Source organism: Nipponia nippon, unplaced genomic scaffold, assembly GCF_047370975.1.
Source record: "Nipponia nippon isolate SJK-2023a ecotype South Korea unplaced genomic scaffold, ASM4737097v1 scaffold_12, whole genome shotgun sequence".
NCBI lineage: Eukaryota > Metazoa > Chordata > Aves > Pelecaniformes > Threskiornithidae > Nipponia > Nipponia nippon.
Window position 1 is genome coordinate 1,034,482 of NW_028262313.1, and position 18,632 is coordinate 1,053,113.

At 53.3% G+C, this 18,632-nt stretch overlaps 1 protein-coding gene across 5 annotated transcripts; it reads right to left on the minus strand.

Annotated features, from left to right (window-relative positions):
• Positions 1-51: 51 nt before the first annotated feature.
• Positions 52-18,177, minus strand: TMLHE (trimethyllysine hydroxylase, epsilon). Of its 5 annotated transcripts, XR_015702489.1 has the most exons (10): positions 17,575-17,735; positions 17,193-17,391; positions 12,122-12,303; positions 10,473-10,649; positions 9,444-9,723; positions 8,211-8,330; positions 4,832-5,068; positions 3,974-4,112; positions 218-2,796; positions 52-85 (listed from the first exon to the last, which is right to left on the minus strand). XR_015702489.1 is itself a non-coding variant. In XM_087748288.1 (9 exons), exons 3-9 carry the CDS (start codon positions 12,300-12,302, stop codon positions 2,665-2,667), a joined length of 1,266 nt encoding a protein of 421 aa, XP_087604414.1. In that variant the 5' UTR covers position 12,303; positions 17,193-17,391; positions 18,035-18,177; the 3' UTR covers positions 52-2,664. The 5 variants fall into 5 exon arrangements, 4 of the variants coding, with proteins under 4 accessions (XP_087604414.1, XP_087604413.1, XP_087604415.1 ...); XM_087748288.1 differs by lacking the exon at positions 17,575-17,735 and adding an exon at positions 18,035-18,177 and having other exon boundaries at positions 52-2,796; XM_087748287.1 differs by having other exon boundaries at positions 52-2,796.
• Positions 18,178-18,632: the final 455 nt, after the last annotated feature.

The window sequence follows — 18,632 nt, forward strand, 5'->3', positions numbered from 1 at the left end:
TCTGCCATCGTGTGGCAGGCGAAAGAAGGAACGATGAGAAGTCAAGGGCGATGCATTGTTTTACTGCTCCTCGCGTTTATTCCACCTTTGAGGGGTAATACAGACTTATTTTCAAGTTCAGTATTGCTTGAAATATATATTTTGTTAAACTGACCGCTTTATAAATCATTTATTTGAAGACTTGATTTCTTAGTTTTGGAAAATGCCTTAAACTCACCCATTGGATCACCAGTGCAGGGAAGGAGAAGGAAGCAGGTCATCATTCGCTGGCTGAAGGAACTGAAAAAGCTTGATTACAAAACTGATCCAGTATCGCTACAGCAAACAGAACCTGTTCTGTAGCGCGGCACAAACACCACCGTCCCTTCAAATAAAGCCTGGATGCTCCCAAGCTGCTTGGGAAGAATTTAGCCCTCTTGGGAAGGGGGGAGCAGTGAAGCTCAAGATTTAAACCAAGCTCTCTCCACCCCACGTTTTATTGCTGGGGTGGCTAAATTAATTTGAGTAATACCTATGGCAAAATGTGTTTCTTCTACATTCACCATGAACAATTTCTCCCAAAACAGACTACACAGCGCCTCGAGGAGCGTGTTGGCTTGGAGGTGGCTCCTAAGAGAGGGCTGGCGGCTGAAGGCCACAGCCCCCGGCAGCCGCAGCAGGAGGCAGAGCTACAGTCACCACGTTCCTTGTCAGGAAGGCACTTATGTCACGACAATCCGTCATCAACGCGCTTTGGTCGGTTCTCCCTCCTGCTAGCCACAGCCCTGCACGCTCCAGCTCAGGGTAGCGGCAGATTTTCAGCTTGCGGCTGATGAAGACGGAGGTCCCCCGCGCAGGGGAAGGTAAAGCTGATCTCACTGACTAAGGGAAGGTTTCCACATTACCCAAGCGCTTTCCCTCGTATCCTGGGGGCACAGGGAGGCAAAAAGAGGGCAGGAACCCTTGATACCCTCAAATAATTTGAAAGAGGGCTCCACTTTTCAAATACTGAGCAAGGGCATTTGTCCCCTCCTTTGTCAACCAAGAGAGCTTGTTTTTTGTCACCATCTCTTCCCCCGTGCTCCAGGCCACGGCTTCACCCGGCAGCAGAGGGCAAAACCAGCCCCGGAGCACGTGAGCTGGGCTGCGCGAGGCACAGCGTACGTAACCGCTGTGGTTTGCTACCTCAACATGGTTAAGCAAGATTTGTAAGGCTTCACATCTAAGCTGTGCTGGCGTAACTGGCGCCTAAGGAGAACCTATAAACAAGAGGCCTGATAAAGAAAGTAACAGCATATATGCTGCAGGCTGCTCAAGGAATTCACTGGCTCAGCCTAGAGGAAAATTCAGGTTCCCGCCTGTGCCTGAGGCTGCCGTTCACAGGCCCTGGGAGATGTACCTGACAGAAGGCAGCTCACGTCAGGCTTGGGTAACCTGCCACCGCTGCCCAGAAACCCCTTCCGACGCCCGATGACTGCAGCAGTGGCACACCACAGACAGCAAAGACTGCGAAAGACAGCGTCAGGTAGCTCAGCCCACGTCAAGAGAGGCTTTCAAGAGCTTCTCTTAACACTAGGATCTATCTATTCAGTATTTAGATTAAACGAGGGCAGGTTCTAAAATTCCAATGTTTCTAATAACGATAGGCTTTGCTTTTGTTCCTTACGCTGCGGCCCTGCAACGTGCCAGACTCCAATTTATCCTCCCAGCTACAGGAGCTGAAAGGCACCTCCGTGTTACCTTCACACGCAGGAGAACCGGGGGGGAAAAACCGCTCAGCCTCCTCCAGCAGCCGGTGCAACGATGACCTAACACAAATTCCTTCTTCAGAAAAGATGAAAGAGCAGGCACAGTGGGAGATTTGTCAGCAAATACTGTAGCTGCTGAGGCTTCACCCTTGATACAAGTGCAGTGCAACAGGCAGAAAGAACACAAGCGTTACGTTACCGGAAGGCAAGGAAACGCAAGAAATACATCCCTCCAACACGGTCATCTCTCCTTCCCAACATGCAGGTCTCGCTACTTCCCCCTTTCCTTCTAACCTAAACCTTCTCTGAAATACCCTAACTATACCAGGTTCTCTTGCCAGGCCACCTCGCAAGCAGCACAGCTTGCATCAGTGACCGTTACAGGCGTATGTAGTATGTTTAAAGAAGAGAGAAGTCACTGAAACAGGCCAGCAGCCCCCAGTTTGAGTAGTGGCATTTTCAACAAATAGGGACGATAGATTTGCATTTTCTCTAGAAGGGGCAAAGTCCAGCCTGGGGTGGGACAAGACCCCAGTGATTTCCATTCTGCTCTGCTAAAAAAGAAAACCTAGAACTGCCAGCTGACAAAAAGGCTGAACAACAGGGAAAAATGCAAAGGTTTCAAATCCTGAAGGCACTTGACTGGAGGAGCACTTCACATCCGTGGGTGCTGGGAGCACTTAACCCTCGCTCAGCAGAGCTGAGGCAGACTGACTGGCTGGGTGCACAGCCAGCAAGAGCTGACCATGCTCCGAGGCAGAATACGGTCCCGTAAAGCTCCCGTAACCTTTGGCTTCCACCTGCTCCCTCTCCTGAGCAGGCACCGAGAACCGCTTGGAGAGGGCGGAGGTGTCTGAGGTATGTGCAACATCTTCGTCGTGGGGAGGCACCGCGTGGCGCTGCTGGAGGTCCGACCGCCTCTCCGGAGGGGCCTGGGCTAAGCTTGCAGTCCCAGTAAGCGCGCGGTGTTCAGCACGTCATCTCTCGTCAGGTAGCAGCCACAGAGCTGGCGGTACCCCGTGAACGCTTCCCGTCCGTGCAGGACGCGCCAGTTATCTATGAACAGTGCCTGCGGGCGAAGAGAAAAGGCGTCAGGAGAAGGGCAACCCCCGCAGCCAGGGCCAGGGCCCTCTGACAGGGCAGGTCCTGGAGCTGGAGACCCCTGGAGACTGGAAGAGCGAGTAAGGGTGTGCCAGGGTGGGCACGACCCTTCCCGTTCAACACTGCCAGACAGCGCGTGAGACTACAGCCAGATGTTTCACGTGATGTAGCACAGCAGTTTTACCTGAAGCCAGCAGTTCTGCTCTGCTGCTAACCACAAGTTAAAAGACAACAGCTACCAAAGCACAGAAAGACATTCTGGGCTGTTTCTTTGCTTTCCTATCAGAGGGGTTGTGCAATCGTTCACCAGCAACAGACACTGGCCACCTTCAGCCTCTACGGTGCCACTTTCCTCCAGGCATCCTTTGGAACAGAGCAGTGTAGGGGCTCTGATATGATCATCTTCCCTGCTGGACTGTTTAATTTTTGGGGCCCTGGGCTCAGGCGGAACCTAGACCTTGTAGGAATAAAACCCCTGCAAGCACGCACAGCTGAAGGAAGCAGCCCTGCACCGTAATACCTTCAAGTCTACACCTGTGGCTCTAGCTCTTCGAGCTCCTCCCAAGCTGCACCCAGCATCAGCCTTTCAAACGCAGGGCAGAGCTTTTTCCTTTCAGCACCAAGGTGTGCTCAGGCACCTCAGTCATTTCTGGGACAGTGAAGATTGCCAGCGAATCACAGGAGACCTAGGCTATGTAAGGGTTCAAATACAACCTCAGAACAGAAGTAAATTCAGCTTCCCACACCTTTACATGTCCATCAAAATAAGAATTTCTTCTGGAAGAAGTTAGAGGCTGAACATTAAGTGTTCCCAGCCTCTCTGCTTCTGAGGGTCCTCATTTGACCGGAAAGATCTTCCTCCTCTCCCCCAGCTGGGACTAACTTTCCTCTGAGGCAGAGTTTTAATTAAACATTTCTGCCTTATCTGGAAGCTCGTACTCTTTTAGGACAGTAGGAACAGACACACACCAGATGCCAGTACTGTAATACAGGGCACCTTACGACAGCCATAAAGAGGAAAACTGCAGCACACGGAGCTTGCCTGAAGCATTCACCTTGGTTGCAACAAGCCTGCATGCCCGAAGAGGCACCCTGCCTCTCTCCCTGTACCAAACGCACACGAGCTTCCCAACTCCAGGTCCTACCTTGCCCGGCTTCAGTTTGACCCACAGTTCATTTTCTGGTCTCCTGAGCTCTGTGGTGAGTGTGCGGTGAGCAGCGTACCAGCGATGCACAACATCGTAAGGCACAGTGTTGATGACAGCACGATCGTAATTGTTGTACCTAGAAGTAAAGAAGGGATAAGAGACTGCCCACATGGCTCCACGAGCACAGCCAGGTACTTCCAAAGGGAACCTCGGGAGCTTGGAGGAGCAGGCAGTATTTAAGGCGGGCTATAGAGATGACTAGGCAGGTTATGCTGCAAGCGCAGGACGTTCAGGAGAATACACAACACAGGGAGCAAGGAGGAGTTTACTGTCAAGTGTTAAAGTGTTCCTGCTGATTTTCCGTGGAAGGATGTGCCACAGCAAAGGGCAAGACTGAGGGCTGGTCGGAACGAAGGTGCAAAGCAGTGCTGGACAGCCTCCTGCACGAAGCCAAGCTGGAGTTTCAGAAAGCAGCCCACATTCCCTCTGGGAGGGGACGGTCTGCACTCTCCCCATTCCCTGTATGCCAGGCTAGTTTCTAGAGGCTCTTTCAGAGAGGGCTGAATTCTGCTGCCTCTCAAATCAGGTGAGATGAGGGCATGGAGCTGAAGGGAGGATGACAGGAGTGAAAAATCAGAGCTCAGCACTGACACTCATCTTTGTATCGGTGACTCTGACACTTCCTCTAAAGCAGCAATGCACAGCCCAGGAGGAAACGCAGGGTGTTTCTGTGGTTTCACCCCTGCCCCTCAAACATACGTCAGTTTTTGGTTTACAGTATCTTCTGGAAAACCACTGCCACCTGCCACAATCCCCTCTCCTCCCCATAAGCAAGAGGCCTCGTGTTGACGTTACCTGATCAGATAAAGCTCGTTGTTCCAGGGATAGACATTGAGGACCGGCCCAACTCCGATCATGTGGTTGTGACAGTCTCCCACGTTCTCAACGTACTCGTGCTTCAAGGGCACCTTGCTGAGCAGCTCGAATTGATCGGGGGCTTGCTGGAGAACCTGCTCTGCTGCGTAGAAACCATCCACCAGCAGCGTCCGCCCGCCCGTGCCCTCGTGCTTCAGGCAGTGAAACACTTGGATGCTGCATGGGAGAGAGAATCCAGAGCACAAGAGAAAAGACCTTGGCTGCCTGGCCTGTGGAGAGAAGGTGCTCCCCGCGGACCCAGACAGATGCAGATGGCTGCACCACCCTTCTCTGACGGTTCTGATGTACTTATTTGTAATACAACTCATTTCACTAAGACCTGCCAGGGAACGGAGACAGACCAGCAAGAAAAGGCTGTACCTGCCGCTTCTTCAGGCCCAATCTCACACACGTCGCTTTCCAAGAAGAGGGCTACTGCCCATACTGCCTCCCAAATCGAGTGACGGGAGCCTGAGACTTCAAGTGGTGCAGGATCAGGCCTGTGGCACTCAAAGTCCATCCAGGCAGTAGGATGCAGATGTGCAAAAGCACAAAACTATCTTTGCTAGAACATCTCGGAACAAGAGGACAGTTAAAGAAATGCTGGTTGTACTGCTGAGGTCTCCAGGAACTACAAGGGGAGTCCAGGGCGGCTCTCGCTCAAAGGCGCGTCAGGGCCTCCCACAGGCAGTCAGGGGAAGCCCTTCACAGCCCCACGTTAAAGACCCTTTGGAAAGCCTGCAGCAGGAGTCTCCAGTGAGAAGTCTGCCTACAGGGACACCCCCTCCCTAGCGGGAAGCCATCCAACTCGGCTTTTGTCCTGCTATTACTCCTCTGAAGCTGCTCTGTCCCTTCATCCAAGCAAGGCAGGCATTGGACTGTTAGGAACAAATACCCAGGAGCTGCCCCGAGCCACCTACTCCCAATTTTCACAGTGTACCAACTTCACTTGTCAGAAAATTGTGACCTTCTGGGAAAGCCCTTATCTTCTGATCGCCCTTCGGGGCCTCTTAACCCAGTCCCACAGCAAGTGATGAACAGCAAGTGATGAGGCAGGACCTCCCAGCTCCACCCTCACCAGCACTTTGCACCTGGGTGCTCCAGCCACCCCTACATCCCCAGCGGTTTCAGGGCAATTTTACGAAGTCAGTCCACAAGCACTGGAGCAAAGGACACTTTGTGCCTCAAAGGCAACAACCTCCTCCTGCAGCCCAGGGTGCTGAGGAAGCCTCTTCTCAGGGCAGGCTCTTTGGTACCCAAGCGAGATAAGGTTGCAGTCTTTCCCATAGCTTGGGGAGCTTCCATCCTCTACCCTTTGCAATAATTGGAGACTTGTCAGATTTGGCTGATTTCAGCCAAAGCAGCGGGGAAAGCAGACATTCAAATGAACGTATCTTTCTGGAAAAACACCTCATTTCCTTCAGAAGCAGGTCGAAGGCTGTTTCAAGTGTTTCAGAAGCAAGTCTGAAACAGCCTGGGAAGAAGGGATTTCTGGCAGAGATGGGGACTCAGGAAAGCCAGAAATTCACGTTCTTCCTGCACAACTATGGTTTTGCAGAATTGCAAACATTAATGGCTAGCCCGACTAACGTAGCCCATGCTATCATTGCTTGGTATACTTTGGTTGGCTGCAGATGAGAATACACCTACCTGGAGGGAACCCTTCCAAGTGGAAAAGAAAGGTATAAAAATAGCTAATGAGCTCTATAGTTCTGGCACCGAGCAGTTTACTCAAAGCTCTTTTGTAGGCTGAAGTTGTGATTACTAATTTTTATTTGATTTTGGGGAAGATTTTGTGAGCTCCTAAAACGACTCAGCCCAGCAGGTAACACTGCACAGGTCACGAACGCACACGGGTTCTGCAGTCAGCCCTTCACTGGGAACAGGGAAGCCAAGCAGATCTGGCTTGAAGCATGTGCCGCTTTATGTGTACGCTTCTAGCTCCACGGAGCACCCTAAAACCCTCTTACCAAGCTTCCTGCTGGCTGGGCACAGACAGCAGTGCTCAGGGTGCCACCTGGGTAAGGCTACCCACCCTTCCTGCTCCTAAATCTGCATGCAGCCAACAGATCTCACCCCTTCATCCTCTGCTTTCAGGGCTCTGCACCACAGACCTTCCCCATCAGGATGTTTAGCAAGTTAACAGCCTCACTTGGGAAGAGCTAATCCTGCCCTAGGGCAGGAGGCGGGGACCGGAGGACTTCTCTCTGTAGCCCTTGCTCCATAAGGGATCACAGTACTTCCATCCGCTCTCCTCCAGGCCATTTCCCAATGATTCCCCTCTTGATTGAGATGAAAGCAGACAAAAAAAAAGTTAAGCTAGAAATTAAGCTTAAGTCTCTTGTGCTTCATTGTGAACCATGATCAGGGCTGCTGCCTTTCTTTCTCCAGCCCCCCGTAAAACTCACGGCCCAGAGGCTACATCAGAAAGGCAGTTTGCAAACTAGCATTTGGGCAACAACACTGTAGCTACAAACTGCTTTTAAAAGCACAGACAGGTGTGAACTCCGAAGGGCTGGGGAAGCCTGGTTTCTGCCTACCTACAGGGCTGCGCCACTGCCAAAATGCAAACCCCAGCCTGCTTGCACTGAAGCAGAGCGACTGCACGGAGCAAACGTGAGCAGAGCACGTAGGACAGCCACCACGCGCAGCTTGGGAGCGCAGAGGCAGTCACTGCGGGCTGCTCTCCCACCTTCCCCACAGCGTACCGCTGACCCAGCTCACAGCAAAACAAAAACCAAACAGCGCAGATGTGGGTGCGGAGGGCTTGCCCCGGGTCAGCAGGATTACGCCGAAGCAAACTTTTGCAGTGACTTTGTACAACAGCTGATAAGGGGCGCTTGCTGCAGGAGGAGCCTCGCCTCGCCAGATGTACGCAAAAGACAAATCAAATCAGCGGCTCGTTTCTGCGAGGCTGAATGCTGTGTGTCGCTTTGGAGACCAAGGAGGGTGATTTCAGAAGAGACTGTCAGATAAGCGCCAGGGTAGCACAAAAATGACTACAGCGCTGAGCCTTCTCTGTCGCTACAAAGACTACTTGGACCGCAGCAATACCAAGCAGCAGCCGGCTAGCTAATGGCCGAGTCCTTCACTGCCTGCTTTCTGGAAGACCTAGACATTTCAAGCATGGGAAAAATTGATCTGCAGACCACCCCACTCCACAGGGATCCGACAAGACCCAGAATCGCTGTGTGACCAGCAGAAGTACATCCCATCAGCAGCACTGGGGACAACGAAGCCTAAGCCGCTAGAAACAGCATCACTGGGAGTCACTCCTGCCTCCTGCACCGTGCGTCTGTGAACCAGCAAAAGCACTTACCCGCAGGGCTCCTGGAAGTAGGTTGTGTCGGTGTGACGATCCAGAGCCAGCTTGGTGTAGGCGGTGTCTCCCCGCGAGAAGTCGGAGGTAAAGTACCACATTCTACCGTAAATGGTCTCCCTGCAACAGAGGTGGGCAGTTACGAGGCTCTGCAGGGATCAGCGTGGCGGTAAAGCAGCTCCTCTCTTGCGTTGGAGGTACAGGGTAAATTAAAGCAGAACACCTTAACAAAATTCACATTGTCAAGAGATGCTGCTTCTAGTGCCTCCTCTAGCATTCAACGTCTCTCTTCCCTCCCCAAAAGACCGACGGCATGAGTCTTGCTTCCCCTCCACAAATACAGATCTTTCCACACCAAACATCAGTCCCTGTCAAATCAAGGCAGCCACTGAGCGACCCGAGGAGTTGCCAGAGCGCAGCCAGCCCTTGTTGTACCCAGCGCAGGGTTACCCAACAACCCTGTTTCTCATTCTTAGGGTCCTGCGTTTTCACCCACCTCCCCCCTACACCACGCACGGAAGGGAACAGATGGAAGGCAAGGACAAACAGTAGTCAGGGGCTGCAGGGTGAGGGTACCTGGAGAAAAAAGTTGGCTGGATATTCCTTGGAGCCCCTCATTTCTGTTTGGAGTGACTATTCATTAAGAGAAACCCCTCCCTTCCAGTGGCCCGAGGCAAGTTAAACTGTTTCTGCAGCTTGGATAAAACTTGAAACTCAAACCCTGGCTGGCCATGCTGTTGGTGTGTTTTAAACAAACACAGAAGAAACATTTCTCAATATTTTTCTTTAGCGAGAGCTACAAATTGTTTTTGATATCCCTGGCTCCCAGGGCCAGGGCTGCCCTCCTAACCTTTCAAGTCATAACAGGATGTGTCCGTCCTTGCAAAGCTCTGCTCTTCCCACACAGGCTGCTTCCTTCAGCCACTCCTCTCTCCACGCAGTCCCACTATCACAAAAGTCACCCTGTGCTCCTGAGGCGGCTCCATAACCCGGCGACTCCAGGCTCTCCGCAAAAAAGAGGTCAGATCCCGCAGTGCAATACTGCATCTCCGTTCAAGCGGACTGGCCAGAGACTGTAGAAGTCCCAGCCCTTTTGTGTGCAAACCAGGCCACGCTGCACAATATACAGGGATAAGAGGGCAGCACCTTTCCAAACAAAAAGAAAATAGCAGTCTACCCTTCACGGCTCCCCTACAAAGCTGCCAGTGCCCTTCCCAGGGCAGCCCTAGTTACCTGATTAAGCTGATCCTTTCCGCTAAGATTTCCGTGTCCTCTTTGGTGGGAGTGACGTTCTCTACAAAAGCAATCCCATATAACAAGAAGTTTTGCAGGAACTCCTTCAGCCCCTCGTCTGTCTCCAGGAAACTCCGGCAGTCGACGGATGGGACCTGGGCTTGGCGGTAGATTTCTGCGTTCCAGAGAATCCGCGGGTGCATGACCTGCTGCTTCTGCCCCTCGTAGCTGTTCTTCACCAGCCACTCCAGCCCATACCGCGTCACGTGCCCGTCGGGCCCTTCGACAAGGGAGAAGGGTCACAGTCACCGCAATCGCACCGAACAGCCCGAGATCGTGGTCAGCGCAACCATCAGGACAGTCCTCACCCTTTCAATTTTGTCTGGTGACAGACTCTTTGCACCCTGATGCCACCCAAAACATTATCTGGTTAAGGCCACAAGTCCTAAAAAGCGCTGTCATTGCTGCAACAACTGCAAATTCAGAGTGAAGTGTTTCAACCTCAGTGGTTTTGTTTTCTATTGACAGGACTCCAAGGAGAAGTAAAGCACCAACGACAAGGCCATAAATAAAGGTAAGCTCCAACAAAAGCAAGAAAGCAGCTGGGAAGCTGAGGAGAAAGGATAGAAAATGCGAATTCTGACCAGGGATACCAGCTCAAATAGGACAGGGTAAGGAAAAGAAAACCAACCACTTCTTGACCAACCTGTTGACTCCCTGCATTGCTGCGGTGTTCAAACTGACCAGTGAAATACCCAGACACTGAAGACACACACATCTCTACCCAAAAAGCGGGAGGAAAAACAGACACAAATTTAAGTCTGCAGCACGTTTACAGTGACAGCGCTGCTCAGAAAAGCAGTGTTTAAAATCTGTTTACAGCTAAATCTCTTCCTGAAACAGCTACTGATTTAGAGATAAGGCTGCCCTCTCCCAGCAAACCTAAGGATGGGATCCATCAACGAGGCTCCCTCCAAGCAGGGCTGGCAGTCCGCAAGACACGCGGGGTACAGTCACTTTGCTACTTACACGTGAGGAAGAGCGTGGTCTCATCCACTCGGACAGCCTTGGGTTTGATTCCCAGGTCCACGCTAGCCGTGTCCAAGCTGCGCTGGTTCGTCTTGGTGTTGTAGCAGGAAGCCGAGCGGCAGTGGTCCCGCAGCCAGACAAAATCGAATCGCATCAGCGTGTTTGCGTACCTGAGCTCTGCAAAGAAGGACAGGCTCAAAAGATGCATTGGTGTGAACAGCGAGAAAAAACAAAGCCAAGAACTGAAGCCGAGAGCCCACAAGTTATGATCCCACTCACAGGGGATGCAGAGGCTGTTAAACTTTGCCCCTCTTTCCATAAATTAAGCTAGCTTGTCACACGATGAAGACCAGGCAGAATATCCTCACAGAAGGCCTGGCTGTCGGCGGTCTCGCCATGGGCTCCCTTCTTACCAAGTCTGCAGGCAACCTCATCCCGCAGCAGGAGGAGGGAGCACGGCTAACAAACATGCTGGCCACATGCTTACATCCAGCATCTCTCCTCACCGAGTAGTAAATTCAGAGCAGCGCAGCAGCTGTTGCACATGATGTCCCCCCCCTCCGCGCAGCTGCAGACCCCAGCACAGGAACAGAGGTAAGAGTCAAACAAATCATCACATCGACATCCAAACTATGGAAACATTACGGACAACATCAAGACCTTGACGCAAAGCTTTGATATCCATTTAGCATTACAATAAAGCCTCTCCTCCTTGTTCCATCCTGGGACAGCTGAGGAATACTCGAAGCCCTTCGGAAGGGGGTCAGAGCCAGCAGAGACAACGGGAGAGCCCTTCCTGCTCTAGTCCTACTCAGCTTTGAAATCCAAGTATCCGAGATCACTCTGCAGTGGGAAAACACCAATATCCTTTCTTGGGGCCACTGTGTTGGGTAAAGTACCGAGCAATTCCCTTTGCTTAAAGGGACTCAGAGTACCAACACCTAACTAGCCTCGTTAGGCATCGCCCAGGCAGAGAGCCACTGGGCCAAACCAAACAGACCACGGGGAAACGTGTGCCTCAGCTGCCAAGTCACCGCCAAAACCAAAAGGGCCAAAAAAAAAAAAAAAATCAGCATTAGACAGCATTTATAGCTGTTACTTCACACTAAGCCACACTCTCCTTATCTTTTCTTTAAGCAGCCTCACAGTGAAGTACGATTTGCATCAAAAAGGCTTTCATGCCCTTCCTGCTGCTCCTTCCACCCAGCCACAGAAGCAGACAGGCTGCTGGCAAGCCTGCTCTAACAACTGCCTTTCACAGATCAGCGTTTTACGGAGTGGGGGCACGAGAGCAGGGCACCCACCAAACCAGCCACCCCCCCTGCCCCGAGCATTACACCGAAAATAGGTGACTGACAGGGCAAGGCTCGGCTGCAGTTACTGCTCAGGAATCCCTTGATTTGATTTCTGATTTAGCATCGCCTCATTTATCATAAAAATCTTGCCACCAGCAGACAAACCTGCTCCATCCTGCCTTTGGGAATTCCCAAAGGGAACATGAAACACAGACGCCAGTGCGCATCCCTCTAACGCGGAGCATTTCAGAAGAAAAAAAAGAAAAAAGTCACTCCTGGGGAAAAAGGTCAGGAAACTCCCACTCCTCTCCCGAAACAGACCGCAAAGCGGGTACGCACGCACCCAACACCTACCTAGATGGTCACCGTGTAGCTGCCAGGCGCACTTCAGGGACTCCGGGGCCGTGTGATGCCAGCGAGCCGCCGCAGCGAGGACGGTCCTCCTGTCACGGGGCAGCCATGGCGAGCGATGTCTACTGCTTCCACTCAGCTGGCACGGCACCTGGAGCAGAGAGGCCAGCCTCCTGCCCCACATCCTGAGCAGCCGGGAGAGGGGGGGAAAGAACAAGGTGACTGCTGTGCTCCTGCATCGCGTCCCGGTCGCCATCTCCGTGCTCTCGTGCCAGGCACTGTAAGCATTTCTGGGAAAGCTGGTATCATCCTCCACAACTGTAATTTACTGACAGAGGAGGTGAGTGAGAACTAGTCCATGGAGGAGGAAGAAAAGAAGGGGGCACGATGACTGGCAGCCTGGCTGGAGGGGAGAGTCGCCTACCTCCCAGGTACCATTTGGACATGAAAGATAACTAAACACAGAGTTTGGAGAGACTCGTGTTAAACGCCTTCACTGCCAAGTCCAAGTACCAGCGGCACTTTTGCATCCTCCCAGTGACAAGGCAGTCAGGCACACTGCCAACCTTTTCCCAGTGCCCAGGATCCACGCTCATTGGTAACAACACACAGACTACGCAGCGACCTCCATGAAATTGGGTGCTTTTACCCTCGTTTAGGCCAGCCGCAGCAGCTACTTGCGCAGACATCACCAGTACCCCGGAGGAAGACCACGAAGCTGCACGCCAAAACCCGGCTGCCCTGAAAAACTGCACGCGATGGAAGCAACAGGGAATTAACCATTAGGGGGTCAATGAATTTTTTAAACAAACAAGCCGAACCAATCCAAGCACATCAGCTGGAAACAGAAGGAGGAGAGACAAGAGTGTCTTGCTTATTTTGTGACCACCATAAACCACAGCAGAAACCAACCCTGAGCAGAAACCAACGAGATCCTAGGACTTATCAGGCAAAGCAATTCCAGAAGAGAGAGCTGTGCATTCAATGCTCTTGTGCAAAACACTGGCAAAAACTCATCTGCTACAGGTCTTGTCCCCTCTCCGGCCTTCCCAGTTTGGATTCACCATTCCTGGACAGAACTACGGCGACCAGGGAAGCAGAGAAAAGTGAGCTTGGTGCGAGAAGCAAGAACTAGAGGAATCCAGTAATCAGGTCAGTTCTAGAAAAAATATACAAAACAACGAGGAAGAAAATCTCTATTTCTTCTGAAGGACACAGCTGGCACGGAAGAGAAACCAACCGTGGTTAACCTTGGGCTAGAGATTAGGTGATTTCTCAGAGGAAGATTTGTAACAACTCTTCAACACAAAGAGCCAGGGGAAAAACCTGACAAGTTTTAAGATATGGAGACACAGTCTAAACACCCTGTCATGTTTATTAAATTCTGGAGGTCAGGTCTAAACCCAGCAGGATTTTAACAGCGCTTTGGTCTGAAGCGCATAGAAACACGGTATCACTGGATAAGACACAGACTCAGAAAGCATTTTTTATCCTAGATTTTCCTTCATCTTCTTATCTGAAAAGTACAGGCGCTGGTGCTTCGGCTGTCCAACCTGCTTCTCCACCTCACAGCTGACTCCGCGCAGAGATCTCAAAAGTTGGTAATAACAATAAAATCAACAGAGGTGCCGTATTCCCAGACAACAACTTGCTAAGTAGGAAAATAATAACGTACAGACAGCCAGCTCTAGGGAAAAAACAAAAGTGGAAGCATTTTCACAAAGAGACCGTGGTTTGAGATGAAGACGCACACTTTTCAGCCACCGGGTTTTGCAAGGTTCTTGGCCACAGCCTCCGTACAAGTCACTGACAGCTTCAGCGCTGCAGAAAGATTTCAACTCAGAAGTTTCTGACTTCTGCAGCTGCTAAAATGCAATGCTCGGTCCTCAGCAGGCTGCAGACAATCAGGGTGTCCCGCAAAGCAGCTGGTTCCAGATCAGAAGCTGATGTTTGGCTCCGCACGGCAGGAGCGGAGGCACGGGGAGCTCCTTACCTGCTGCCTGACACCTGCAGCAAGCACGATCTCTGTAACACAACCGACCTTGCACTTCAAACACTGCTGCCGAGCCCGCAAAGCTCTTTATAGATGCTGACTGAGCTGCAACATCCTGAAAGACTCCAGCATTCTCACCACAGACAAGAGAAACTGGGGCACCGGAGAACTCACACAGCCTGAGCCAGTTACCGGGCACCTGAAGACACACGAGGACACGCGCTTCTCCCGTTGGTGGTCTCCAGCCAGCCGGAATACCAGTGGTTGTAGAAACGCCAATGCCGACTTCTGGGAGAATGCTTTCCAACTTACCCCCAGCCCAGCTTTGGGAATTTAGTATAGGAAAAAGAATTAGCCAAATTTGATATGCAAACTTAACTAAGTGAAGAAAATCTGCAGCTGTAGAAAACCAGGAGTCGACTATGATGTTCATTGGCTTTGCAAAGCTTAAAGATATGATTTAACTTCCCGAACCAAGCATTACAACCCACAAAGCTTAAGACTGCTCTTTGAGAAAGACACACAGGAGGGAAGACTGTCCAGTTTGACTTCTGGATATCAAGGATATCCACTAACCCAACAGAGGAGGGGGGACAAAAGAAGCAAGCTTGTTTGCACACGCCTGATATCTCCTCACACAGGACCCAAAACTGACAGGAAAAGCTCATCTACAAATCCATTTAGAAAGCGGCCTCTGCCTGGGGCAGCTCCAGCCGCAGTTATCTCTTTCTGCACACGTTCCTTTTATCTCATCCTCTTCCAATATCAAAACTCACCAGAGAAAAAACACAGGCAATGGTAAGTGACCCGGATATTTAATCGAATCAATGATACCTCTTGCTCCTCCGCTGTTCTTGCTGGAAGCAGACACCACTAACAGCTCACAGAGAAGCCTTAAATTAAATCTTTCCAAGAGATACTAAATCTAAGGGGAGCTGAAAACAAAACAAACCTATATCATTAGACAGGATTTACATTTTGCCTCTGCGTTTGTTTAATCAGAGCTAGCAGCGCTCTCCTGGCTGGGAAGAGTTATGTGAACAGCTGGCTCTTTCCCCATGCCCTCCCGTTTTCCTCACCTTTACGCTGTCCAGACCAGGCGCAGCTCACCTGGGCAGCGGTGAAATGCAGCAGCCGAGAGATTTCAAGACAAAATTTCCCTTGAAATTCAAAAAAGAAAGGGCAGGAGGAAGACGACCTTAAACTACCCCGCGCGTAAACGCAAGCGGACTTTGAGAAGGGAGAGGTGTTCAGTAACCGAGTCGTCCCCTCTGCCCAAGCAAGACAAAATCCCGTGCAGGCGTTACATGTGAATATCGACCGCGTGGCTCATCCTGTCCAAGAGCCCACCACGCGGTGGATGAAAAATAGGAGCACACGCAGAAGTGACAGGGTGAACAGGAGGAACAGAGCCATGGGGGCTGGTGGGAAAGGCAGAAAACTCAAATTATTGTGATGTGAGGAATTACCAGAAGTCTCTCAAGAGAAAAGACAAGAGATGCTGTGAGAGGAGGAGGAAGGAAGAGCGGGCCTCAGGAGGGGCTGGTCTGTCCGGGAGACTTCCCGCTGGCCCTTCGGCCCTCTGTCTCGCTGCTGACACAAGAAGCATTTGAAGTAACCAATACCAGTTTTTTTAAGCTCTTTGTTAAAAAGCCACAATTCCCATTTTGAGCAAAGAAAAATACCGAGCAGGAAAAATTAGTAACCAAATAATTCCAGCAACGAAAACATACATGGAAGGAGAAACCACACAAATCTGTGGTTTTTAGCCAAAACCTTGCAGGAACACGGCGACACCAGCCTGCCAGCATTGAGGAAGCTGCTCTGACGCGCTAACTGCTGGTGCTGCGAACAGACGTGTTTCGTCACTCCGTGACATCATGCCCAGCCTGCTTGTCAAGCTCATTTGGCATCTGAAGAAATTATTGTTTTTCATCAAGCATTTCCAAACAATCAGTTGCTTACGCTCACCCATCCTTTCTCATTGCCAGAAGCATCTGGCTAAAGCAAAGGTTTCTGATCCGTAAGAAACAGGAAAATTTCAGTAGCACAACAAGGCCTTACACTTCAAAAAGAGAGAGAAAGAGAACATAAATTGTTTTTCAAGGCAGCCTGAGAAATAACCTGCAAATCTCAACCAGGGCTCACACCCCGCTGGCCTCTCGGCTACGCATATTTAACCTGACGTTTCTATCAGCTTTGGAAGACGTACCCAAACACCAGAGTGCCGCGGCCTGAGCGAAGGGAGCCTTTATGAAGGGAATGCGGAGAAAAAGAGGAGGGCTGCAAAGGCCGGGACGGAGCTGCTGCCGGGAGAGGGCTGTGCCAGAACCAGGGGAGCAAAGTGCAGCGACCCGGGCGACAGCCCCCCGCGACGCGGGCGTCTCGGACGCAGACCCGCGGTTGCCAGCAGTTAAAGGTTGAACAGCCCGAGCCGGCCTAGCTTACCTATTAATTACAAACAAAAGGAAGGCAGCTTGGCTGTCCCCTGCTGAGAGAGGCTCCTGCCCCCCCAGGCTGCTCCGCTGAGGCAGACAGCTATATTAGATCTCAGCTGTCAGGAATCAGATTCCCCTTCCAGCCCTTCCCAGCAAGGGATTTCAATTAAATTAAGGACCTAATAAAGACATCCCAGACACTGCCAGCTTCGCTGCTACTTCATTCTGCCAGAAGTAAAGGCAATTTTCTGCTCGCCCCACGTTTAACACCAAAACCCCGACTCCAGACCCCCTTCCCGTAACCTTACTGCAGTCTCCTCTTTGCAGTTCCTTCATCGCTCTCAAGCAAAGCCTTTTCAGGCTGCGCAGCCTGACAGAAACAACCTCTAATTCTTTTTTCCAGCAAAGCTGCCAGCCCTCCTGGTACATCCCCCGCGGGGATACTTATTGCTGTACACTCCTACGATTAAATCACTTCGCCCTGGGTCCTGCCCTGGCAGGCAGCTCTCCCGGGCAGGGAGGGGTTGCCTTTTAGCGGGGAAGGAGAGACAACAGCTCTGCCTTCGGCTGCAAGCTGTCATACGCGGAGCAATGGGATCTGACACCTCAATGCCTGCTGGGAGGCCGGGTCAGCTCACCTTACCTGGGAGCCTGCGAGGTGGGGGAAGAGACGGAGCGAGGCTGCAGACGGGCGCGGGGCGCTGAAGGAACCCGGGGTCCCTGCCGGTGGGCACGGCTCTGCCCTGCTCCTTCCTCCCGGTCCCGCACCTACCAGGCCAAACCCGCTGCTCCGAAGCTTGCGCGCATTGCCTGCGGCGCCTCTGCCAGGGCCTCGCTCACCTCTTAAAGACAAAAAAAATAAAGAAAAGGCCACGTTACAAACTACATTTGGAGCCCTGGGCCCCTCAGCAGCACGGCGGCTCCGGGAGGGGAGGACGAGACCCGCGGAGCGCCAGGCCTGACGCCAGCAGCCCGCCCCGGGAGGAGACCCGGGCCCCCGGCCCCCGCCTCAGGCCCCGGCCCACCTCGGCAGCTTCCCCCCGGAGCTCGGACCCGCCGCGGCTCCTCCCAAGCGGCTTCACCGGGCCCCAGGCCCGCGGGGCGGCGGCGGGGCCGGGCCGGGAGCAGCGGCGGGGCCGGGGCCGCCTCAGGCGGCGTCGAGCGGCGCCGCGGGCCGCCCCGGGGCGGGGCCGCGCCACCGAGCGCGGGCGGGCTCGGCTAGAGCGCCGCCCGCCATAGAGCGCGACCCGCGGGGTAGAGCGCCCGCACCCATAGAGACGGCACGGGTTGACGAGCGCACGGAGGCGGTACGGGCCGGGGCAGTACCGCGCTCTACGGGAGGCGGAGGAGGCCCGGCCCGCACCGGGCAGCGACGGAATGCGCTACCAAGCGCGGCCCCGGCGGTTATGAAAAGCTGGGAGGCCGTCGTACAGAGCGCCGCACGCACCATAGAGACCTGGTGGGCGGATAGAGCGCCGCACGCACCATAAAGACCTGAGTGTCCTGAGAGCGTAGAGGCGGCGGAAGGTCTCTGCGCGCAGGCCCTGTCTCTGGGGAGGGTCCCGCATCGAGCGGGCGGGCCGCGCCGTCAGCGCTGCTACCAGGAGCGCGGAGAGGCGCTGGGCGGTTTTAACCGTAGAGCGCCCCGGGGGGAGACCATAGAGAGGCACGCCGCAGCGTAGAACGTCGCGGGGTGGCGCATGCGCACTGGGTGGGTGTCGCCATGCTGGCGATGGCCGCCGGGCCGGGCCGGGTCGGGCCGGGCGCGGGCGCAGCTCGGGGGCAGAGGCGGACTTTTGGGGAATAAAGCGTTGATTTTCATCTAAAGGCACCGGAGCAGCAGCGTGTGTGAAGCGGAGGCGCGGCCGCGGGCGGCGGAGGCGGGCAGGCAGCGGGCCCGCCCGCTGGAGGGCCGTCTCGTCCCGGCGGTGGCGGCTGCCGCCTCCCCCCGGCCGCTTCACCCTCCCGCCGCCGCGCCGGGGGCCTGCTCCCCGCCCTGGAGGGGGCCCTGGGGCTTCTGCCAGCCAGACCGGCTGGGCACCCTGCCCTGCGCAGGGGGTCGCGCCGGGTGCCTCGGGGCAGC

Bases quoted from the DNA above. Each gene is read 5' to 3' on its own strand.
- TMLHE (XM_087748288.1), bottom strand. From the start codon at position 12,302: ATGTGGGGCAGGAGGCTGGCCTCTCTGCTCCAGGTGCCGTGCCAGCTG. The intron at 10,650-12,121 runs GTAGGTGTTGGG...CCTTCTTTGCAG, and splicing joins GCTACACGGTGACCATCTAG to AGCTCAGGTACGCAAACACG. The intron at 8,331-9,443 runs GTAACTAGGGCT...CCTCTGTTGCAG, and splicing joins GAAAGGATCAGCTTAATCAG to GGAGACCATTTACGGTAGAA.